This window comes from Argiope bruennichi, chromosome 8, assembly GCF_947563725.1.
Source record: "Argiope bruennichi chromosome 8, qqArgBrue1.1, whole genome shotgun sequence".
NCBI classification, from domain to species: domain Eukaryota; kingdom Metazoa; phylum Arthropoda; class Arachnida; order Araneae; family Araneidae; genus Argiope; species Argiope bruennichi.
Genome location: NC_079158.1, coordinates 79,574,101 through 79,593,388, shown reverse-complemented (window position 1 = coordinate 79,593,388; position 19,288 = coordinate 79,574,101). Strand labels below are relative to the sequence as shown.

General features: G+C 29.5%; 1 protein-coding gene across 1 annotated transcript in view; it reads right to left on the bottom strand.

The window, feature by feature from the left end:
- The window catches only part of LOC129981975 (cell adhesion molecule Dscam2-like), a 560,888-nt gene that overhangs the window by 61,839 nt on the left and 479,761 nt on the right, over window positions 1–19,288 (bottom strand). Inside the window, exons 21-23 of the mRNA XM_056093054.1 lie at window positions 17,852–18,031; window positions 6,605–6,831; window positions 4,911–4,992 (exon numbers count right to left, since the gene is read on the bottom strand). Of these exons, the coding sequence (XP_055949029.1) occupies window positions 4,911–4,992; window positions 6,605–6,831; window positions 17,852–18,031 (489 nt within the window). The remainder of the gene's footprint in view (window positions 1–4,910; window positions 4,993–6,604; window positions 6,832–17,851; window positions 18,032–19,288) is intronic.

Sequence of the window (19,288 nt, the reverse complement as noted above, 5' to 3'; positions counted from 1 at the left end):
TTTAAATTAATAATTAATTTAATTCTATTGAAATTAAATTAATTGATTATAATTAATTAAAATAAATCCATTAAAAATAATCCTTGTAATTTAAATTATTTCAGTAATTTGCTTCTATATTGTCTCTAACTCCGAATGAAAATCTTGAATATATTCCTTTTTCATATTGGTAAAATTATTTCCTTACATTATCTTATTCATTTAAATCAGAATATTTTTGCAATCATTGTGCAACCGAGGGATTTTAATTGCAGAAAAGAATTCAATGTATTATTTTATATATCGCAAAGGATATCTGCAGTTATCTTTTTCTTCCAGTTAGATATTCTTCTTTCATTTTCAGCATCCCAGCATTTACAGTAAGGCTATAATGCGCATATATGTTCGATATTTATAAGCCTTTATTTAGATCACTTCACTTCTTATGTACTAAATTTTTTTAAAGTTTTGTATAGAAATGTTTTATGAAAATGAATATTTTATTATTTTTCAGAACTTAATTATCAGTGATCAATTACTCTAATGAAATTTTGAATCTCTAACTCTTGCGCCATCTGGTAGGAAATTTTAGAAAAATGTATTACAACTATCCGTCATATTTATAATATTAAATTACTGAGTAAAAGCTTAAGCTTAGAAAATAATTTCACAAATTATTTTTTAAAGGCAATAAAAAAAGTTTTTAATTCAAGTTATTTTTCAAATTAATAAAAAATTATTACAAATATTATGCAGGTTATATTTATTTATGCATTTGCCATTATTGTATTTGCCATTAAATGATTCTATCGAGTATTTTTTTATAAATATAATCCAGAATACAACAATCTGAATTTTCATTTTCCATAATAATTTCTTAAAATTTATAATTCTATTAAAAGCAAATTTTGAATAATAAAAGCTTTTATGAATACTGAAAAAATGAATGAAAAAATCATCTGTGCTATTTAGGACAGTATATGTATTTCGCATTTTTATAATATAACTGTATTGCAAAGATGCTATGATTTTACACCTATATACAAATTTAATGTTTCTACAGCGATCGATTTTCAACTTCGTCATTCTCTATTTTATTAATATTTCTATATACAAAAAAAAACTAGGAAAGATATGAAATGAAATGCAGTTTGTAGCTCATTCGTCGAACTAGATTTTTTATTATTATTATTATTATTACGGGGCAAGCAAATAAAATTGGCTTATTCACAATGCCAATATTTACTTTCTCAGCTGAAAAATTGAAATTTCTTATTTTTTTAATACTTTTTATGTAGATGCTTTTATAAGTACGTAAAAAAACTGAACTCAAAGGAAATGCTTTCAAGTATTTCTGTCGAAGCTATCTTCAAAAGTCTTGAATAGACTTACATGTTTTCATTTCATATACTAATTTTTCAGAGGAGAATGCCGAAAGTTTTTAGTTTTCTTATGAAACAGAAAATTCAATTTCTCCGAAAACTATTTCTGGTGACATTTATGTCGTACAAATAGATTGAGCAAGATAACAAATCTATTCATTTCTACATGGCGAAAAAAAAAATGTAAGTTACAAAATTAAACTATTTCGTTTAGGAAAAATCATGTACTTATAATCGTGATAATTCAAATTTAGTGAAATAATTTAGTAATGAGTAAATTTGGTTATTTTAAAGCCTATTATTTAATGAAATATTATTATTTCTCAAAATTTAATCCATAATTTTATTGAAAACGCTTAAAGTAAAGTATGATAAAAAAAAATCACAAGAAATTAAAAACAGATTGCGATGTAAATTTTTGAAAATTTCAAAAAAAAGTAATGCTTGGAAAAAATGCGGTTTGCAGGAATATGTTCAAAAAAAATCTCTGGATTATTTTCCTAGTAAAAAAAATTGAAGTTTTTCCTAAAGCTCTGCGAAAGTTCTACACTGTGAAAAGAATCAAGGTGAATAAAGCCCTATTTTACTCAATGGAATTCTAAATTTAGTACATCATTTTTAGGAAACGGGTGGTTGGAGAATCATCCACGAAGTGGCAGAAGTGAGTAAGTGCAGACTACATCCAAGCTGCACACAGTGACATAGGAAATTTGGCAGCAAATACATCAATGGAGAGTATTGTGCACATGCAGCTGAGATACTAAGGGGGGTTCCAAAAACTTCGATTCGACGCATTTTCACTTGAAACTACAATCATACAAGATGCAGTCACTTAATTAACCCATTATTTGTCAGCAGATTACAATGAAAGATAAGATTCTACAACATGGGTGATTGCAAAAATGGAATGTGACACACAATAATTGTTGAACATCTTGTGGACAGATGAAGCCCACTTTTCATTGCGTGGTGACGTCAATATGCAAAACAATCGTATTTCGGAGACATCAAAACTCGTGAGTACAGACCAAACTACTACATTCTCCGCGTGTGAGAGCATGTTGTAGTTTCATGCGTTCTTCATTCGCTGTCCCCCTTTTTTGAAGTACAGCGTTATCATGTATCCGTCTAGATATCCTGATCCGTCACTGCAAAGCGTTATTTTACGCTTTTGCTAGACCCCGTTGTGCCTGCACTGTAGGAAGGACATATTTTATTTGTCTCCACCTCCATGCAGGAGGGTGCGCCGTCTCACGTTGCTCGTTCTGTCAAGACGTTCCTCTTAGATACATTCACTGAAGGCCAAGTGTTAATCCGAGAGTGCAAGCTTAATTGATACTCCCGATCACCAATCCTTACTTCAGCGAATATATAATTGTGGAGATATCTAAAGTCTGGTGTCTACAGGGGTTCTTTAGCTACTTTGGTTGAACTAAAAGATGCCATTTAAGGGTCGTTTGTGGTATCAAAGTTGGTATGCTCAGTTGCAATAACTGTAATTACTCACCCCGCTGACTTAATACCTTGTGCTGGTGATCATCTGAACATCCTTTGCTTTAAGGTAAAATGCGAAGTGTCAAATTTCTGTGGTTTGTTTTCCTTATTTGCATAAAGTATCTCAGCTTGGCATGTGAGCGTTTTCTGTCGATTATTTTCCGGATTATTTTTAAAGGAGAAAATATCCAAAGACTCTCTGAGCATACTTCGAACATCACTGTTTTTTATTATTTAAAGTAATGCATTAAACGGTATTTAATTTTTCATTATCCTTTATTATTCTTTAAAGTCGATGCCAATTTATGGCGCATCCTGTACTTGCTGTTGTGTAAAATGGGTTTCATCTAAGGTTTGAAAGGAAATTTAAAGTTTTAAGCACAATTACTTTGAAAGAATTATTTTCTTTTGTGAATAGTTTATTGTATAAAGTATTCAAGGTAGTTTAAATAGCATCAAATTCATAAAGGCATACATATTAAGCTGCAACACTAAAATACTGTTAAATAGAATTTAATATTATTATATTTCTACATATTTCACAGCTATAAAATATGAAATTTTTCTTAATCATGAATTATAGCATTAATCCTTGCGATATAATGGATGGTATGATTGGAAGTACATGTATTTCTATCAAGTATTAAACAAAAATTTAAGATTTTTTTTTTAATTTCAGGCATTAAATTGTGGATTAATTTTCTTCTTCAAATAACTTTTTATGCCGATACAAATTTATTTTGCATTAAAACACTTCTTAGACAATTTTTTATGAGCAGTTTTGATTTTTCAGAACTCTCTAATTAAAATAAGTTACACATTTTTAATCATTATAACGGTATGCAAGATGAAAGATTTAAAGTTACTTCTATAAATATGACCAGATAAAATTCTTAGTTTCTAAAATACCTAAAAAAAAATTCCAATAATTTAAAAATTGAAAATAGTGTTTTTGTGGTAAAATATAAATGCAGAAAAATAAAAAAAAATAATTGCGAATTTAAAAGTTAGTTATCCTATTACATGCTGATGTGTTTTCACCGTATTTTTATTTTTAATACTTAATTCATGTTTTGGAATATTTTAAATATTTTTCAAATGAAAAATAATTATGATATATTATATAAAAAACGAACTGTACCAGGCAACTGACTAGTTAAATCGGTCTTCAATAAATTTTAGAAGATATAATGTATATACCAAGTTTCGGCAAATTATGTGTGAAAAGGAGAGATGGTAGAAATAGCTGTTTATCATTATGGAGTTATATATACATACAACCTCTCCTTTCCCCAAATAATTTATCGAAAGTTGGCATTCCTGTACTTCCTCAACCGGCCATTTTCCCTGATCTTATTTCATGTGATGTTTCCTTAAATCACGACAACGTTTCTCTTTTAAATACGTATATTGGCGAAAGCACTGGATACAGAAATAAATTTGTAATCTGTACATGCATATTTGTATGAAAAATAATAATACCGCACATTTGTATACATCAAAGATTTAAAAGAAATATCAAAGAATGATTCTTCATTTGTATCCATTCCTCTTTAATAAAATTTTGAAATTCAAATATTCTAGTGTCTGTTAAATGTCGCAATACTCTAATTTTTTAAAACATATCTATATAGGATAAATTCATGTACTGCATATAGTATTATCTAAAGCAAAAAAACTGAAAATAAGCAAAGAAAAAATTTAAAAAGAGTCATCGAAACACAAAAATTATGTCTTCACCATATATCAACGCACAAATTTTACATAAAAACAATCATTTGCATTGTTTGTATTATTGGGTTGGTGTGGGCATTCTCCAAATTTAGTTAGAAGCATTATATATAACTGCATAAGCATTTACAAAAAAAGGAATAAGTAAAAAGAGTTTGTAAAAGAGGTAAATAATAGTTCAAAGTACCATGCAATATCCGTATGGTTTACATTCAAGAAAATTCTGCAGTACAAAAAATATTTATCAGCCATCAACATTTCTCTAATATCTATAAGAGTCTAACTATCTCACATCCAGAATGATCCTGATAAACTTTTGCTTACCAACAAAATGATGAAGCCCAGCTTCTGTAAATAACTGCTGATAATCATGCACTGCTGCACTGTAACTTGAGTGATCCCGAAACTAAAAGAAAACATTTGTTTAACTCTGTCACCCAGGTTATAAGAATTTGAGTTTCTCATAAATTGAAAAAGTGCCAAAAAGCAAACTCAGATTCTTTAGACTTTCCAGTTGCAATACGAATTTTATAATAATATGTAAGTTAAATTAGGAACTAATATAAAACCCAATACATTATACTGAAAAAATTATATTATTTGATTTTTTACCTAACTGTTTTATCTGCATGCAATGCATTCATTGAATTTTCTTTATGCGAAGATTTACCGTATTATGAATTTTTTTTAATCTGGTATAAAATTTTACATTGTCATTATATCTGCGAATAAAATAACTATGAAAATCTCAAGAGATTTGGGGATTCTTAATTATATCAAAACAATGGTCCGATCACAAAGCAGAGAATTTCGTCTAAGGAAACAAAACATTTCAATGGTTCAAAAGCCCAATTTTAAAACTGACATCTTTAAAATTGATATGCCAACATGTTCTATATTGTTGCCATTAGATGCCCCAGTCCCAGTGCCAAAACACCCCCATGCAACATTTTATTCGGTACATATAAGGAGATAGTGTAAGTTCCGATTTAATCATGAGAAGCCCTGTTGCGACAGTAAATGTCCATGAAATTCTGGATAAGTATAATCAAAAAATGACTACTCTGAAACTGAATAACCCTACCGCCGTGATAGCAGTACTGAACTGCGGTTGAGTCTTAAGGGCAATCACCGCGAACGGCACAACCATTCCCTTGGGAAGTACGACCCGTCATCGATTGGGGGAGCCAGACTCTCAACTTTTTCTATACCCACCAAGTTGGAGAGAACCAACCACCATATCAGAAGCTTCTCCTCCTCAATTACGAAGGTACCCCATCTAGTGAGAGACTGGATAAGTTTAAGTTAATCCATTCACTACCACAAAAATTTAAGTAGCCGCCAGTAAACTGAACTTTAAATAGAGAATTGTGCATATGTATATGTCACACAAATGGCAAAAAACTCGAAATAAAATGTTTAAACCCATTTTGGTTTATCATTTCTGAGTTTTTATATAACCCCTATATCATCCTTGTGACATTTCCGATCTCTTTGATTTTTCTCTTCATTACTTTCCTAATAGTTTGTACACTGAATTTTGAACCACATTTCATTAATGTCTAGATTGAAATTAAAAGGTATTTTGATGCAAATGAAAACACCTTGAAAGGTCTTAAAATGAATAAATCATCTACACTCCCGATTTTGCAATGCTTGATATTTATTATAAATTGGTTGAAGGTATCATTTCACTTAAAATCAATTCTTGAAAAAACTCCAAATAGAAATAACATTTAACAATATATGAATAATTATCTCAAATAACCCCTAAACAAATGTACCAGATTTATAATAATAATAATAATAATAATTCATTTTTCGCACAGCAGAATAATTATTTTTATAATATTTGATTGAATCTCAACTATATAATATCCTAGTTTAACCTGGGTGAAGGCGTAATTAATATATTAAGATCGGGATCCCATCAAGTACAGCTAGCAGTTAAATTGCATTCTATGCAACATATTCAAAATACTATGTTTGCTTTTTGGCACTTAGCATCACGCTCTTACCTTCTGTGGAAAAGGCACGTCATAAGTATGCTCCGCCCTGTGAGTTCCACTAGGCCTCTGGAGGCTGTTAGTCTGTCCAGAAGACGATTCACTGTCAGCGGAATACATGGATATTCTTGTGGTAGCATATGGAGAAGGGTAGTATAATGTCTCCCTTGGCGTTTCGTATACTTTCTTTCCAACTGAAGCCATGGAAATGTTGTCTCCCTTTTGTTCTGTTCGGCTTTCTGAATAATAATTTGTAAAACAATCCATTTTAAGATACCAAACGTTTGTGGCAATATTAAAAAGCTAATCCAATTGTTTAGGTTCAAAGTGTATTATTTTTATTAAAAAAAATATTTTAAATTAATCTAAATGAGACTAGAAAAGGGCATGACAGTGTCTTTCAGTTATTTTGATACAATTTCTTCCCAAGTGAAGATCTAAAAGTGTTGTATTTTTTTTTAAATTTATCTGGTTTGCTAAATAATAATTTCCAAAACAATCTATTGTCAATAATCTTAGAACTCAAAAGTTTTTTGTTAATTATATTTTTTTTCTGAAAATTGATCTGCATGTTAAGCAAAGATGGAAAAGAATATTATATCATTCTTAGAGTTCCTTATACTTTTTTCCCTGCTGAAATCATGGAAATGCCATCTACTTCTTTTTTTCTAGCATGCATCATAAATAAAGATTTGACAAATATTTTGTTTTTTGTCATCTATGAATTAAAAAAAAATAGACATTGCAGGTCTACAGGTTAGCATAATTTATTTAGTTCATAATAACTTAAAGTTTGTTTTAAAATATTAAATTACAAAATAAAATTGATGGAGATAGACATTAAATTTCTTTTGAAGTTTCGTATACATTTAATCAAACTAAACTCTATCAACGAAAATATTCGCCTTTCTTTCTGCCCTGGTATATAAAAAATATTGTTCAAAATGCCATATTTTCAATCTGCTTTTAAAAGTTTAAAGAAATATTGCGGATAATTTTTTATGCATCATAAATATACAAATATGCAATCAAAAGATAAAATTGTAAGTGAAGAGTTTTCTTTTCTTTTTTTTTTTTTTCTTTACCCCTAACATTCAAAAATCATGAGTAAGCAAATAGATTTCTTGGCACGAATCTACTTCTTACATTAAATAAACATATTTTCAAACTTATATTCTAAGTTGTCAGTAGACATTAAAGCGCGATAAAAACAATGTAGTCTCAAATGTTCAAGTCGCAAAGAATCTTTTCAATACGTCTCTAAGATAGAAGTGCATAAGATAATACTTTTCTAATAAGGTAATAGAGAAAACATCAAAATTCAGTAACTAACAAGATGGGGAAAATTCCTTAAAAATCAGCACATTCATAGAAAACCAGAAATATAACTGAAATAAAAAAATGGTTTGAATTGGTATCGCTAAGTCTTAAGATAGGAGAAAAATAACTAAAAATTGCCGACATGTGGCATTGGGACGTGTGATTTTGATGAAAATATGCAATTAAACTATTATAAACACCAGCACTTATAATTTCTAAACAGTATATGTGAATGAAGTTGCCGAGTGAGAGGGATAATGCTTTGTTTTTAAAGTTATTTTACATGAACCAGGAAAAATCAGTAATAATTTGTACAAGATGATTTGTACAAGATTTGTACAGATGTATCAGATTTGTACAAGATGAAGCAATAGATATGTACTGCTACTCCGACCAAGGTCTTCTTCATATAAAATTTTTAGAAGACAAAATAATAAATAGTTATTACAGGTTTCAATGGCCTCCTCAGTCACCAGATTTGACACTTACATGTTTCGTTTTATGGTGGCATTTGAAATCCTGGATATATCGATATTATTCATTCTAACTATCAAAACTCGACGATACGATTCCATCGAAAGGAACCATGTATACATAGGAAGAGTACTCTACCATTGTACACACATTCCTGCTTCACTCTGCTACTACTAGATTTGTAGCTTCCCTACGATGTGTTATTTCTTGTGGTGGTGGTCATGTGAACACACATTGCTCTAATAAACAATTTGAAGGCATTCTGTTCCTTATTTGCTCATCTTTGCATTGAACTGTGTACATCTGTGCCCGCTATCGGCTGTTTTTCGTTATTTTTCTATATTATAAAAAAATGTCCACCATTTAAAGACACTAACCCTGTAAACCATTCATATTTTGGTTATTTTTCTATTTTTCAAATATTGTAAATTTTTAAGAAAGACTTTTTACCCGCTTTTTTTTTATTATTATTAACCTAATTTTATAAATATCTGAGAATTAAAAGATCTGCAACAATAAAAATTTGTCTAAAAACTTAACTCACGAATCCCATTTTATACAAGAAGAAATTATAGTTCCAAGAGCTCAAAAATTCAGATGCAATAGAATCGGCGTATAAAATGAAATTAGAACAAATAGAAGTAAAATAATATATAAAAGAACAACCTGAAAAACATTGTGTATTTACATTTGATTTAAATTACTATTTATCAAAAAAAATCTTAGACATAAAATGTGCGTGGGTTTAGGTATTCAAAATTTTGTAGAATGTATCCTCTTCTGTAGGATTTGTAACTGCATGCAATTCCGATTTATTTCAAACTAGTTTGGAATAAAATGATATATTAAGTTTTATTTTCTGTCAAAAGATATATCCCTTTCCAAAGTTTCCAGAATTTTTGAAAAACTTCGACATTACTAATACTTAAATGGATGAAACTTAATCTTTCAGATAGTCATTCAAGATTCCTTTGAAACTCAGTTGATGTGCTTTTCAATATAACTCATTGAAAGTTTCCTTTGGATAAATTGGTTATTCAACCCAATAAAATGCAGAATAAAGTATTGATAAGTTATAGATGAATAAACTGTAATTTTTGTTGTTTGAATTTCATCGTATAAGTTTTATTGACATTAACTAAAACAATTTCTTTTTTTCATTCAAATGCTTAATTTTCTTCATATGAGTGATGTTTCATTCATAAAAATATTTATTCTTATTCTTCTTAGGAATGAACTTAATTTATTTATATATTCTTATTTGTCTGATCATTTAATCGTAATTATTCGATTTACACATTTTTTTATTAACACCTTTTATTATTTCCTTATAATATTTCCTAAAAGTAGAGTTATTTTGGAATTTTTCGCAGCAGCAAAAATGTAAATGTACGGAAATGCGAAAGCATTAGAATTTATAAAGAAGGCGGATTCGAGAAAAATAATATTTATACAAAAATAATTATTTATTTTTTGAAAAAATGCTATTTGTCTTTCACAAGACAGGTTATGGGAACTTGTGTTATGCATCTTTGTTGCCGTGAATATTGGTTATGAGCTTCTTTAAAATAGTGTATGTGATCTATAAATGCAGACGATTTATGCGAATCACATAATAAGTACAACACTGCATATCATTGACAAAGTAAAAGAAATATTATACTGTTACGAATCTGTAATGCTGCTTCCCAGCATAGTTGGTTCCACCATCGGAAAGAATGTTTTACAGTCATCCGTACTGGACGGAGCCCGGTGTCGCGTCGGAGGTTCCAGAGCTTGGCGACAAACTTGCCGGCCATTTGGCGACGAATTTGACGACTTTGGCGCCAAAATAGATTATACCCGAGACATCGAGAATTTTCCCGTACCGTCCAGTAGGAACCGAGTTACGCCTCGAACGTTCCTGATTGGTTGAGAGGCTTCTAGCCCCGAGTCCTGAGACCTATGAAAGGAAGCAGTCCTGCCGCTGCCGAGTGGTCGTGAACCAGAGAGTAGTTGGAATCGACGATAAAGAACTGGCCTTCCAGAGCTAAGCGGAGCAGCGACGGAGTGAAGCTAGTGCTGAACTAAGCTGTGCGCTACTGTCTGTCTGTCTTGTTATATGCTGCTGTGTATGCTGTTGTTGCTGCACGTCTCAGCTGAAGATAATCGTCTTCTGTGCTGTATATAGTTGTTGTCTTTGTGCTGTCCTGTGTGCCTTCGTGTAAATAAACGTCGTTGTTTTATTTTCTACTGCCGCCTGGTGATTCAGCGTTCTTCACACCATATAACATCCACTATCGAAATGAACCCCGGAAATTTCGTAACAATACGTTCTATGGTATTGTTTTCGCCTTAACAATGAATCTTGATCAAAAGAAATACTCTGAAAAATTTATTAAAATTATATAGTAAAATAAAAGGGGAATTTAAAAAAAAAATCCCTGGAACTCTTATCTCTGGGGAATTGCAAACGAGCAAAATTAAAATGAATTTTTTAAATATGGTAGCTCAAAATTTATTTCTTTGTTACAATATAAATAAAAGTTTAGTTAATATCATTTGAAACTTGATTTCCTTGATTTTATGCCTATTTTACAGCCAAAATTTTAACTATATCACCACTTTTGGTCTTGGCAGAAAGTACGATTTATATTTTTTTTTTCTTTATACATGTATTCCCGATTGTCTGAATATTAAGAAGTATTATTTCTTTTGGTGTATCGCTTATATATGTTGATCTCTGATCATCGTTAGTATAATGAATTCGCAATATTAAAATCGTGCAATTAGTTTCATTACAAGGAAAATAATTTCACAGAAAATTGGTGACGAATTTGGAAACTCTGGTGATAAAAATGAAGGAACCAGAATATTTAAAATCTTGTAGATAGTTCCGTTACTACTCGAGTTCTGAAATTTGTTCTAGAACATTCGATATCATGTCAGGGAAGCTATAAAAAATATAGTCTAGTCGAAAGTCAGACAATTGAATTGACCACAAGTGAACAAATCCGTCTTAAGAATTTTTTATCTTCAGCGAGTTCTTTTTGAGTCAATTATCCCGTTTTGGTTATTAGTAGGGATTTGTTGCTTATTTTCTACTGTTTACTACAAAAGCCATTCCTGTGTACCCATAGACTAATTTTTGCTACTGTTCACATATATAGAATAAAACGTCGTTATTACTTATTGGGCTAATTTCACTTTATCACTGTACGGCCAATGGATTTTCTATTATTGTACTTTAATTATATTTACAATATAAATATTTACAAAATTCAGAATTGTTCAGTAAATGCAACGCATCTAGTTTAATAATGTAGTTTCAAAAATGTGATATCATTTCAACGCATCCATATTTTAATGTTAATAATTTATGTATTTTATTTTCCATGTCCTTTTCCATATATAAAAATCAACCTACATTTCACACCTGGTCATTAAATGAACTTGTATGAAAATGATGCGATTTCTATCATTAAATTTCTACAAATTGTCAATCACTCTCATTAATGGTAAAATATTGCATAGCACCTACTACACAAGTTATTACTAATTCAAGAAAAATGCTCTACATTTTACTATGAAAAGGACCATTTTGGTTTAATTATAATAATAAATACTAGAAAGACTTTTGTATGCAACGTCCTAAAAGTCAGAAGGAATTGGTAGCTATTTCAATCAATGATGATAGTTCCATTTGTTTTAATGATTATTTTCCCACAAACTTCATTTCGAAGAGTACATAGGTATTCGCTTTTATAATTATAATGTCAGATAGAAGTGGAACATTGGGATAGTTATTAGTTATGCTGGTTGTAGTGTCTATTATTATGTTTGAACTGAAATTTCTCCCTAGAAGTGCATTCTCAAAAGGAAGATATGATTGCTTGTAAGAAGAAATTTAATGAATTATTTTTTTAATAATTTTTGGAATTTTAATAAATTTAATTATTTTTACAATTTTTCAAAGTTTATAAAAGCATTATTTAAGATTTTTTTAAATTAAATTCGATTCAATATTTTCAATAGTTATATGTTTTAGTTATCAGTTCAAAAAAAATGTCTTATTAATGATGCATGCATCACACAATTATTTAATACTATTGCTTTATTATGTTATATATATATATATTTAATTATTTGCCCTAAATTTCCTCAATATCTAATGTATAAATTTAAATCCTTTTATTCGTATTATTTTTGTTTATTCTAGAAAAAAGGATATAGAAATTAAAAAAGAAAAAAACGTTTTACTTTAAGAACTTAAAGCAATTTGTAAGCAGATTATTTAGTTTAATTTTTCATTGCTGGCGTATTCAATTCCAGAATTTAAACAATTAAAAACTTATAATATCAAAGTCTGTATTGAATTGTCAGAAAATTGTTAAAGCTTTAGTGAAAATTTTATCAAGCATCCTTATAAATTTCCTTTCAATTACCATTGTATCGCCTAAATTCCATTTCTAAAATATCTATTTTTGTAATCCTCATGTGTTATGAATAACGTTTCCTTTGTTTTTGTTTCAGTGTTTGGTGATTACAGAAATTCATTTAGAATAACTTAATATCAAAATAAATTTTTCCAAAATAATTGCCAGATGAAATACAGTATATTTGTATGCATTTCACTAGAAGCTGAAAATACTTCTTTTGGTTTAATAAGTCATTTTGAGCTCATAAATCAATGAAGTTTTTTTTTTTTGGTAATTTCTTTCAAATGTTGTTTTCAACAGTTTCACAATTAAAGTTATTTTTACATTAATTTAAAAATAATAAGTATACAAAAGCTGTTTTAGCATTTGTGTCATATATGCATCTATGTATCTTTTCTATTTCGAAATGTATTAAAGTCTGTTCAATTAAAAGTAAAAAAAAAGTTTCTGAATCCTAGAAATGTTTACATCGAATTATAATGTTTGTGATTTTAATTTTATATCATAAGTTTAAAAATACTATACGTTGTTTTTGTTTTCGTATGCGAGACTTCACAATTCAGAGGTTTACACATGAGAAAAATATTCTTACACCCAGCTAATATTTTAATTCAGTTGTATTTGATGACTAATAGATTTGTTTAACTTACAAAACATGATGATCCAACTGTATGGAAAAAATACGGCACTCGCTAAAATGAATGTTTCAAAAATATTGAACACTATTTGAAAAATAACCAAAGCAACGTACTTAAAAATCCTTTCCTTATGCTTTTTTTTAAATTACAACTGAACTTAGGTTCTAGATACCACTCCTACTATTCATTTATCATGATTTTTATTAAAATTTAGAGCCGGCGTCTTGGCATAGGGGTAGCACATCTTCCCCGTTGTCTGGGCGTCCCAGGTTCGAATCTCGGTTCGGGCATGGGTGTTCTTCATCCGTGTTCTATCTGTGAGGTGTGTGAATGTTCCCCTCTGTAAAAAGGGGTTGTGCAAGCGAATGTGTGAGTTTCTTCTTCATATGAACTAGAAGTCAGACTTCTGCTTTCTTGTGCTCAGGGGTATTTACCTTCAGAAGCTACTGCACCCCCTTTCCGTGGTAACGCGCACCCGGCATCATCATTAAAATTTAGTTCATAAAGGTATTTATCTTGAAAAATAATTTTGAAAATCTAGGAGATAATCTAGAATAATAATCGACTCAACATCTTGAATGAAAAAAAATCAATTGAGAAATGTAGGATTTTTTTTTCCAATTCTACACCATGTTTTATCATAAAGAAAACAAATTATGTGAAATTTTTAACTACAATAACTCATTAATTTGCAAACAAATATTAAAACTTTACTCAAAATATTTTAAACAATGTTACAGTTTTCTGTTTTAAACGTTATTACAGTTTCCTGTTTTAAACATTGTTACAGTTTTTTGTTTTAAACATTGTTACAGTTTTCTAATATCCTTTTCCGGAAAATGGACTTTTATTTTGTTCTACTATTTTTATTTGGAGTACCATATTTCTTAATTTCAAATGCATTATAAAAATAGTAACGTTGCAACACATAATTGTATAAATAATATTAATATAATCCAAAATTATTTCTGACTCTATTCTCTAACTGTGAGTTTATTTCATTTTATGAGCTAAGTGCATATCCTCTGTTGATTCCTTTTTATACGCAATTCTATGAAAATAAACGAGTTGTTTTCCTTGCTCTCAGTATTTCAATTTTCATTTTTATTTATGTTCTACAAGCTCGTTTATGAGTCCCGTAATGCAGAATGTAATCTAGAAAGCCATTATTGTTTCTATTTATTGTTTCTTTTAACCATCTTTTCAGGGAAAAAAACATACAGGAAACACTTTTATGGCTCTCCTTTTTAACCGAGGCTAGGGGGAAGAGATAACAGTTTGTTTTTCATTTCCTTTGTTTACTGGAATACTGAAAAAATAATTTTCTCTTTGGACGTTTAAATTCTCTGGAAACGAAACTAGAAATGAATTCCGAAACATTTTTCCAAGAACAAGTCTTTTTGGCGATGTTAAAATTCATTTAAACGATATGCATTGTGAAACAAATGTATTTTTTGCTTATAGCACTCTTTGTTGAATATATGTTGATGTATTTTTATTTATTATGATGAAAGGTTATGAATATATTTTAGCAAGGATATCATATGCAAGATGGGATACAATTTATTATATCATATTTCAAGAAACCATTTATATTTTAGCGATGAAATGCATGCATGGTAATAAATAAAAGAAATTAGAATTTAGGCCAGATGGATCAGTGCTTCAAAAAGAAATTTTTGAATTATGAGATGAATATCATTTAGCCTTTTTTCTTTTACTATTATGATTAAATTTTGCATCTGATTTTTTTAAAAATTTCTACCATAAGGAGAATATTTTTATTCGTATAAGCATTTACATCGTAGCTATTAATTTTTTTTCTTTGTATTTATATATTATGGTTACAATATGAAATGCTAGCGCGAGACATTCCAAAGAGTTCTATATTTTTCTAGCCTGGACAAAAAAAAATTACTTTTTTTATTGCAAATTCAGGTTAGATTAGACTTACAGAAATAATTTCATATCTTGTAAAGAGATTTTTGTTTAAAATTTACTACATAATGTTATATTCGGGAGGTGCAAAATCTATGTATTTTAATCAATGATTTGTCACTCTTATGATATAACGTAGTAGTAAAAGCTTATTTCGAATGCATATCATGGTATATGATTTTCTAATTAATTCTATGTATTCATTATATTTATGGAAATACGTCTAATTTATTAAAGATCATAAAAATGCAACTTCACATACTTCAAAATGTTCTTTTCCCCTTGGAAATCACATCTTTTGAAAGATGTATACCACTTCTGAATTGAATAATCTATAAACTTTGAGGAAAAGTTTTACAAAAGCGCTTCCTTAATTGATGGGCACCTAAGAAACCTGATACAAATTTAGTGCTTGAAAATTCTTTCAATGGTAATTTATTGGTAATGCAGATAATCATTTTTGTTTTCTTCTGAATTTAAAAAAGCAAAAATAATTATCTGAATTAAATAATTCCTTAAATAATCTGTTGAAACATATTTCATGGTTTTATAAGGTATTTCGTAAGCATTTAATAATAAGCGTATCTATAATGGGTGTTTAAAAAATTATGGCTCGAATTTTCAAGTGTATATTAAGCCTTAAAAAGCGTCATAATCAAGAGAGAATGGAATATACAAACAAATTAAGACCAATAAAAAATTGGTATTTCAATGCATTAATTAACCATAATTTCTAAAGTGAATTAAAGTCATTGACAATTAAAAGTTACAACAGCTTCTGATAACATTACCAAAAATGTTAGCACACTTTCATTCCGACCCTTTTTCCCATGAACCATTATGGTTCACTTGTCAGAAAACTGAGCAAAAGAAAATAAAAAAAAAAGATAAATATGCGTCAAAATGTATTTAATTGAATATAAATTTACGATAGCATCAAAATTCAGTCCTAAAAATGACAACTATAAACAGCATATTTTACACGTTGGTAGCAAATAGTAAGAAATATTATCAGCAGTAAAAATTCAGACTTCTTAAATTTTTATGTGCTAAAAGTAATAAATGATTGGTACAGATTGGTACAGATATCCATACATTTATCATGTATGGTTTCTTTTGTATGCCAACCACCCCACAACCACTAGTCGTATATCATGTTTGGCTAATGTAAATTTCCATTTCATTAAAATTTGGCTTTGCATTTTATATTCTATGCCTGAATCTGCATTTTAGATTTATGCTTAAATTTGTATTTTATATTATATGCCTGAATTTGCATTTTATTTTGCATCAAGCATGTTGATGTGTGAAATCCAAAATTGAGTAGGTAACTGTACGGTGAAAAGTGCTAAATGAGATCAATAATGGATAAAGACGTTTTATTCAACTCGAAACCATATGTTCATAGTTGCAAATCCTAAACAAAGCAGTACTTGTCATACGCTGTATATATGTAGCACGCGCAATACGTAGCTGTATATATGTAGCACGTGCAATACGTAACTATATAATCATTCGTAATAGCGCAGAATAAACAGAGTAAACTGCCTAATCTACTCGCTTGATTTCAACTCTACTGTCTACAGGTCTGTCTCTCGGTATTTTTATAATTTGTATGGTAATACAAGTGACAAAAAGGCTTCTAGGAACAAATTGTGTTTTTGTTAGCATTCAGAAATTGCCAAAAATTCCAGTAGTTTCGAGAACTTTTGTTTCTGTTCCCAAATTTATCAAATTTTTAGCCAAGTAGTTATCTAGATTGTCACCAAGGCCTGCGAGGAGAATCCTTAAATCGGCAAATATTCAGAAGCTGCTACCATATTTGTAAATCTATATTTCTTACTATTAAAGCGATTGTGCGATACAGAATCTCTAGAATATGTTTTAAAAACTTTAACAAAATAACCTGGAGCACCACCCCTACTTTTGACAGCTAATATTGGATGGAGGGCACTACCCTTAAAAGTTTCCTCATGATTTTAGATATTTTCAGAAGACACAGTATTCTTTTATTTATTCATATAAAATCACTCAGCAAATTAAAATTTTAATCGGTTTTGGTTTTCGGTTTGACTATGATTTTCTGGGCTTGGTGTTCCAGGTAGACAAAAGCAAGCAGATCGCACAAAATAATCAAGCATCAATAAAATTTTTATGTATAAATATTTCAGTTTTCAAAACATTATTTTGTCTGTTATTGATCAAATTACCATCAGTGAATTTCTATTTTCTCATTCTGATTAGCATTGTTGGGAAAATTAACAGTAAAAAAATAGGTTTGCAAATGAAAACAGAACAAAAAAAATGTCATGGATTAATATCTTTGTGAAAATTTCAACAACTGTTTCATGAAGCAATCTCATTGCGCATGAAATTAATTGCACAATCTCAAAGATTGCATCTATAAAAATATATTTAATTTATGAAAGAATTTAATTTAATAAGAAATATTAATAAAAATCAATGCTTACCTTGATTTTGAGAAGGAGTAGCATAATCTGGATTTCTGTTTTTCTTCAAACAGACGATAAGAATAACTAAAGTAATCACCAGAAGCACTACTATTGCACACACAATCGGCACAAGAACCGAAAGATTTCGATAGAATAGAGGGCCTTCTTCTCTCCCAGCTACAATTGGAGTTATGGTTCCTGTTTGAAAACATTAATACATATAATATAATATAATAATAAACATATAATAGTTTCATTTCATTTGTTAAAGAAAATGTAAAATAGAAGTAAGGTCTACAAAGACTACTTGAAGTGTTTCTTATATACACAAGATGTTCACTAAAATTCTTTTACCTCTCGTTAGTTTGAGAATGGTGATAATTATTGCCACATACTTGGTGTTTAGGTTTAATAAAATGACCATATAAGACATGATGAGAACATGTACAGTGCTATCTGGTGGAAAATAATGAAGTTAGCGTTCCTATCTCAAAAATTGTACAAGACGTGGGAAAAGACACAAAATTGTACAGCGTTTTTAATTTAGAATGAAGTTACATTTTGAGCGTAATAATGCAAATAACGAATTATGCATAGAATTATTTATGATTTCCAGCATTCATTTACCAGAAAATTGTAAGAAATAAAATAGAATAATAAGTTATCGTCAAATATTTTTATTTTCGATGTTCGAAATACTGTATGCCATTGACTGATGTTTATTAGTCAAAAGATGAATTTTTCTTTCTGTTACTGCGAGCTGTAATGTCACATGTTTGAAAATTGCAACCAAACAAATGTGCGTTTTTCATATTTTGTTTTTATCGTTTTTGCGCACAAAAAATCGTTCGTATTAAATGAAAGACATTTTAATTTTATGATCGAATTTTCTCTCATAACTTTTACCGTTTTTGAATTAGGAGCACTAACTCTATTTTTGAAGTGCTAATTAAAACTGTAACTCACTTCACCGTGTAGTGCATTCTCATTTTATTATGCTTAGGCAACAAGTTTGTGGCATAGTTTTCACTGTTTTCAAGTTAACGTGGATTAGAAGGACTTTAGTAGACACAATAATTATTGTGACATTTGTTTGATTAACGATATGATTTACAAATGAATATCATAAGTAAAAGATATTTATTGAACTATCTATAATTTCATATATTTCAATGAACTGATTCTGGGTTTAATTCCATCCATGTCTAATTCGTTGATTCTCCACCCCAAAGGATCCTGTTTAGTGTAATGCTAGTTGGGAGCTAAAACTAGCTGAGAGTCTGAGGGATGGGTTTGGGGCAGTCTGGATAACTGCGCTTTGCTATCCTTCTTTGGGTTACACTTTTTGAAATCGGTAGTGGGACAGATTCGTAGGGACATTCCCGTAAGGGTCATAAACATCCAATAAATCATGCGTAGCTCTTTTGAAAAAAAGGGGGAAGGGAGTGGCTAGTC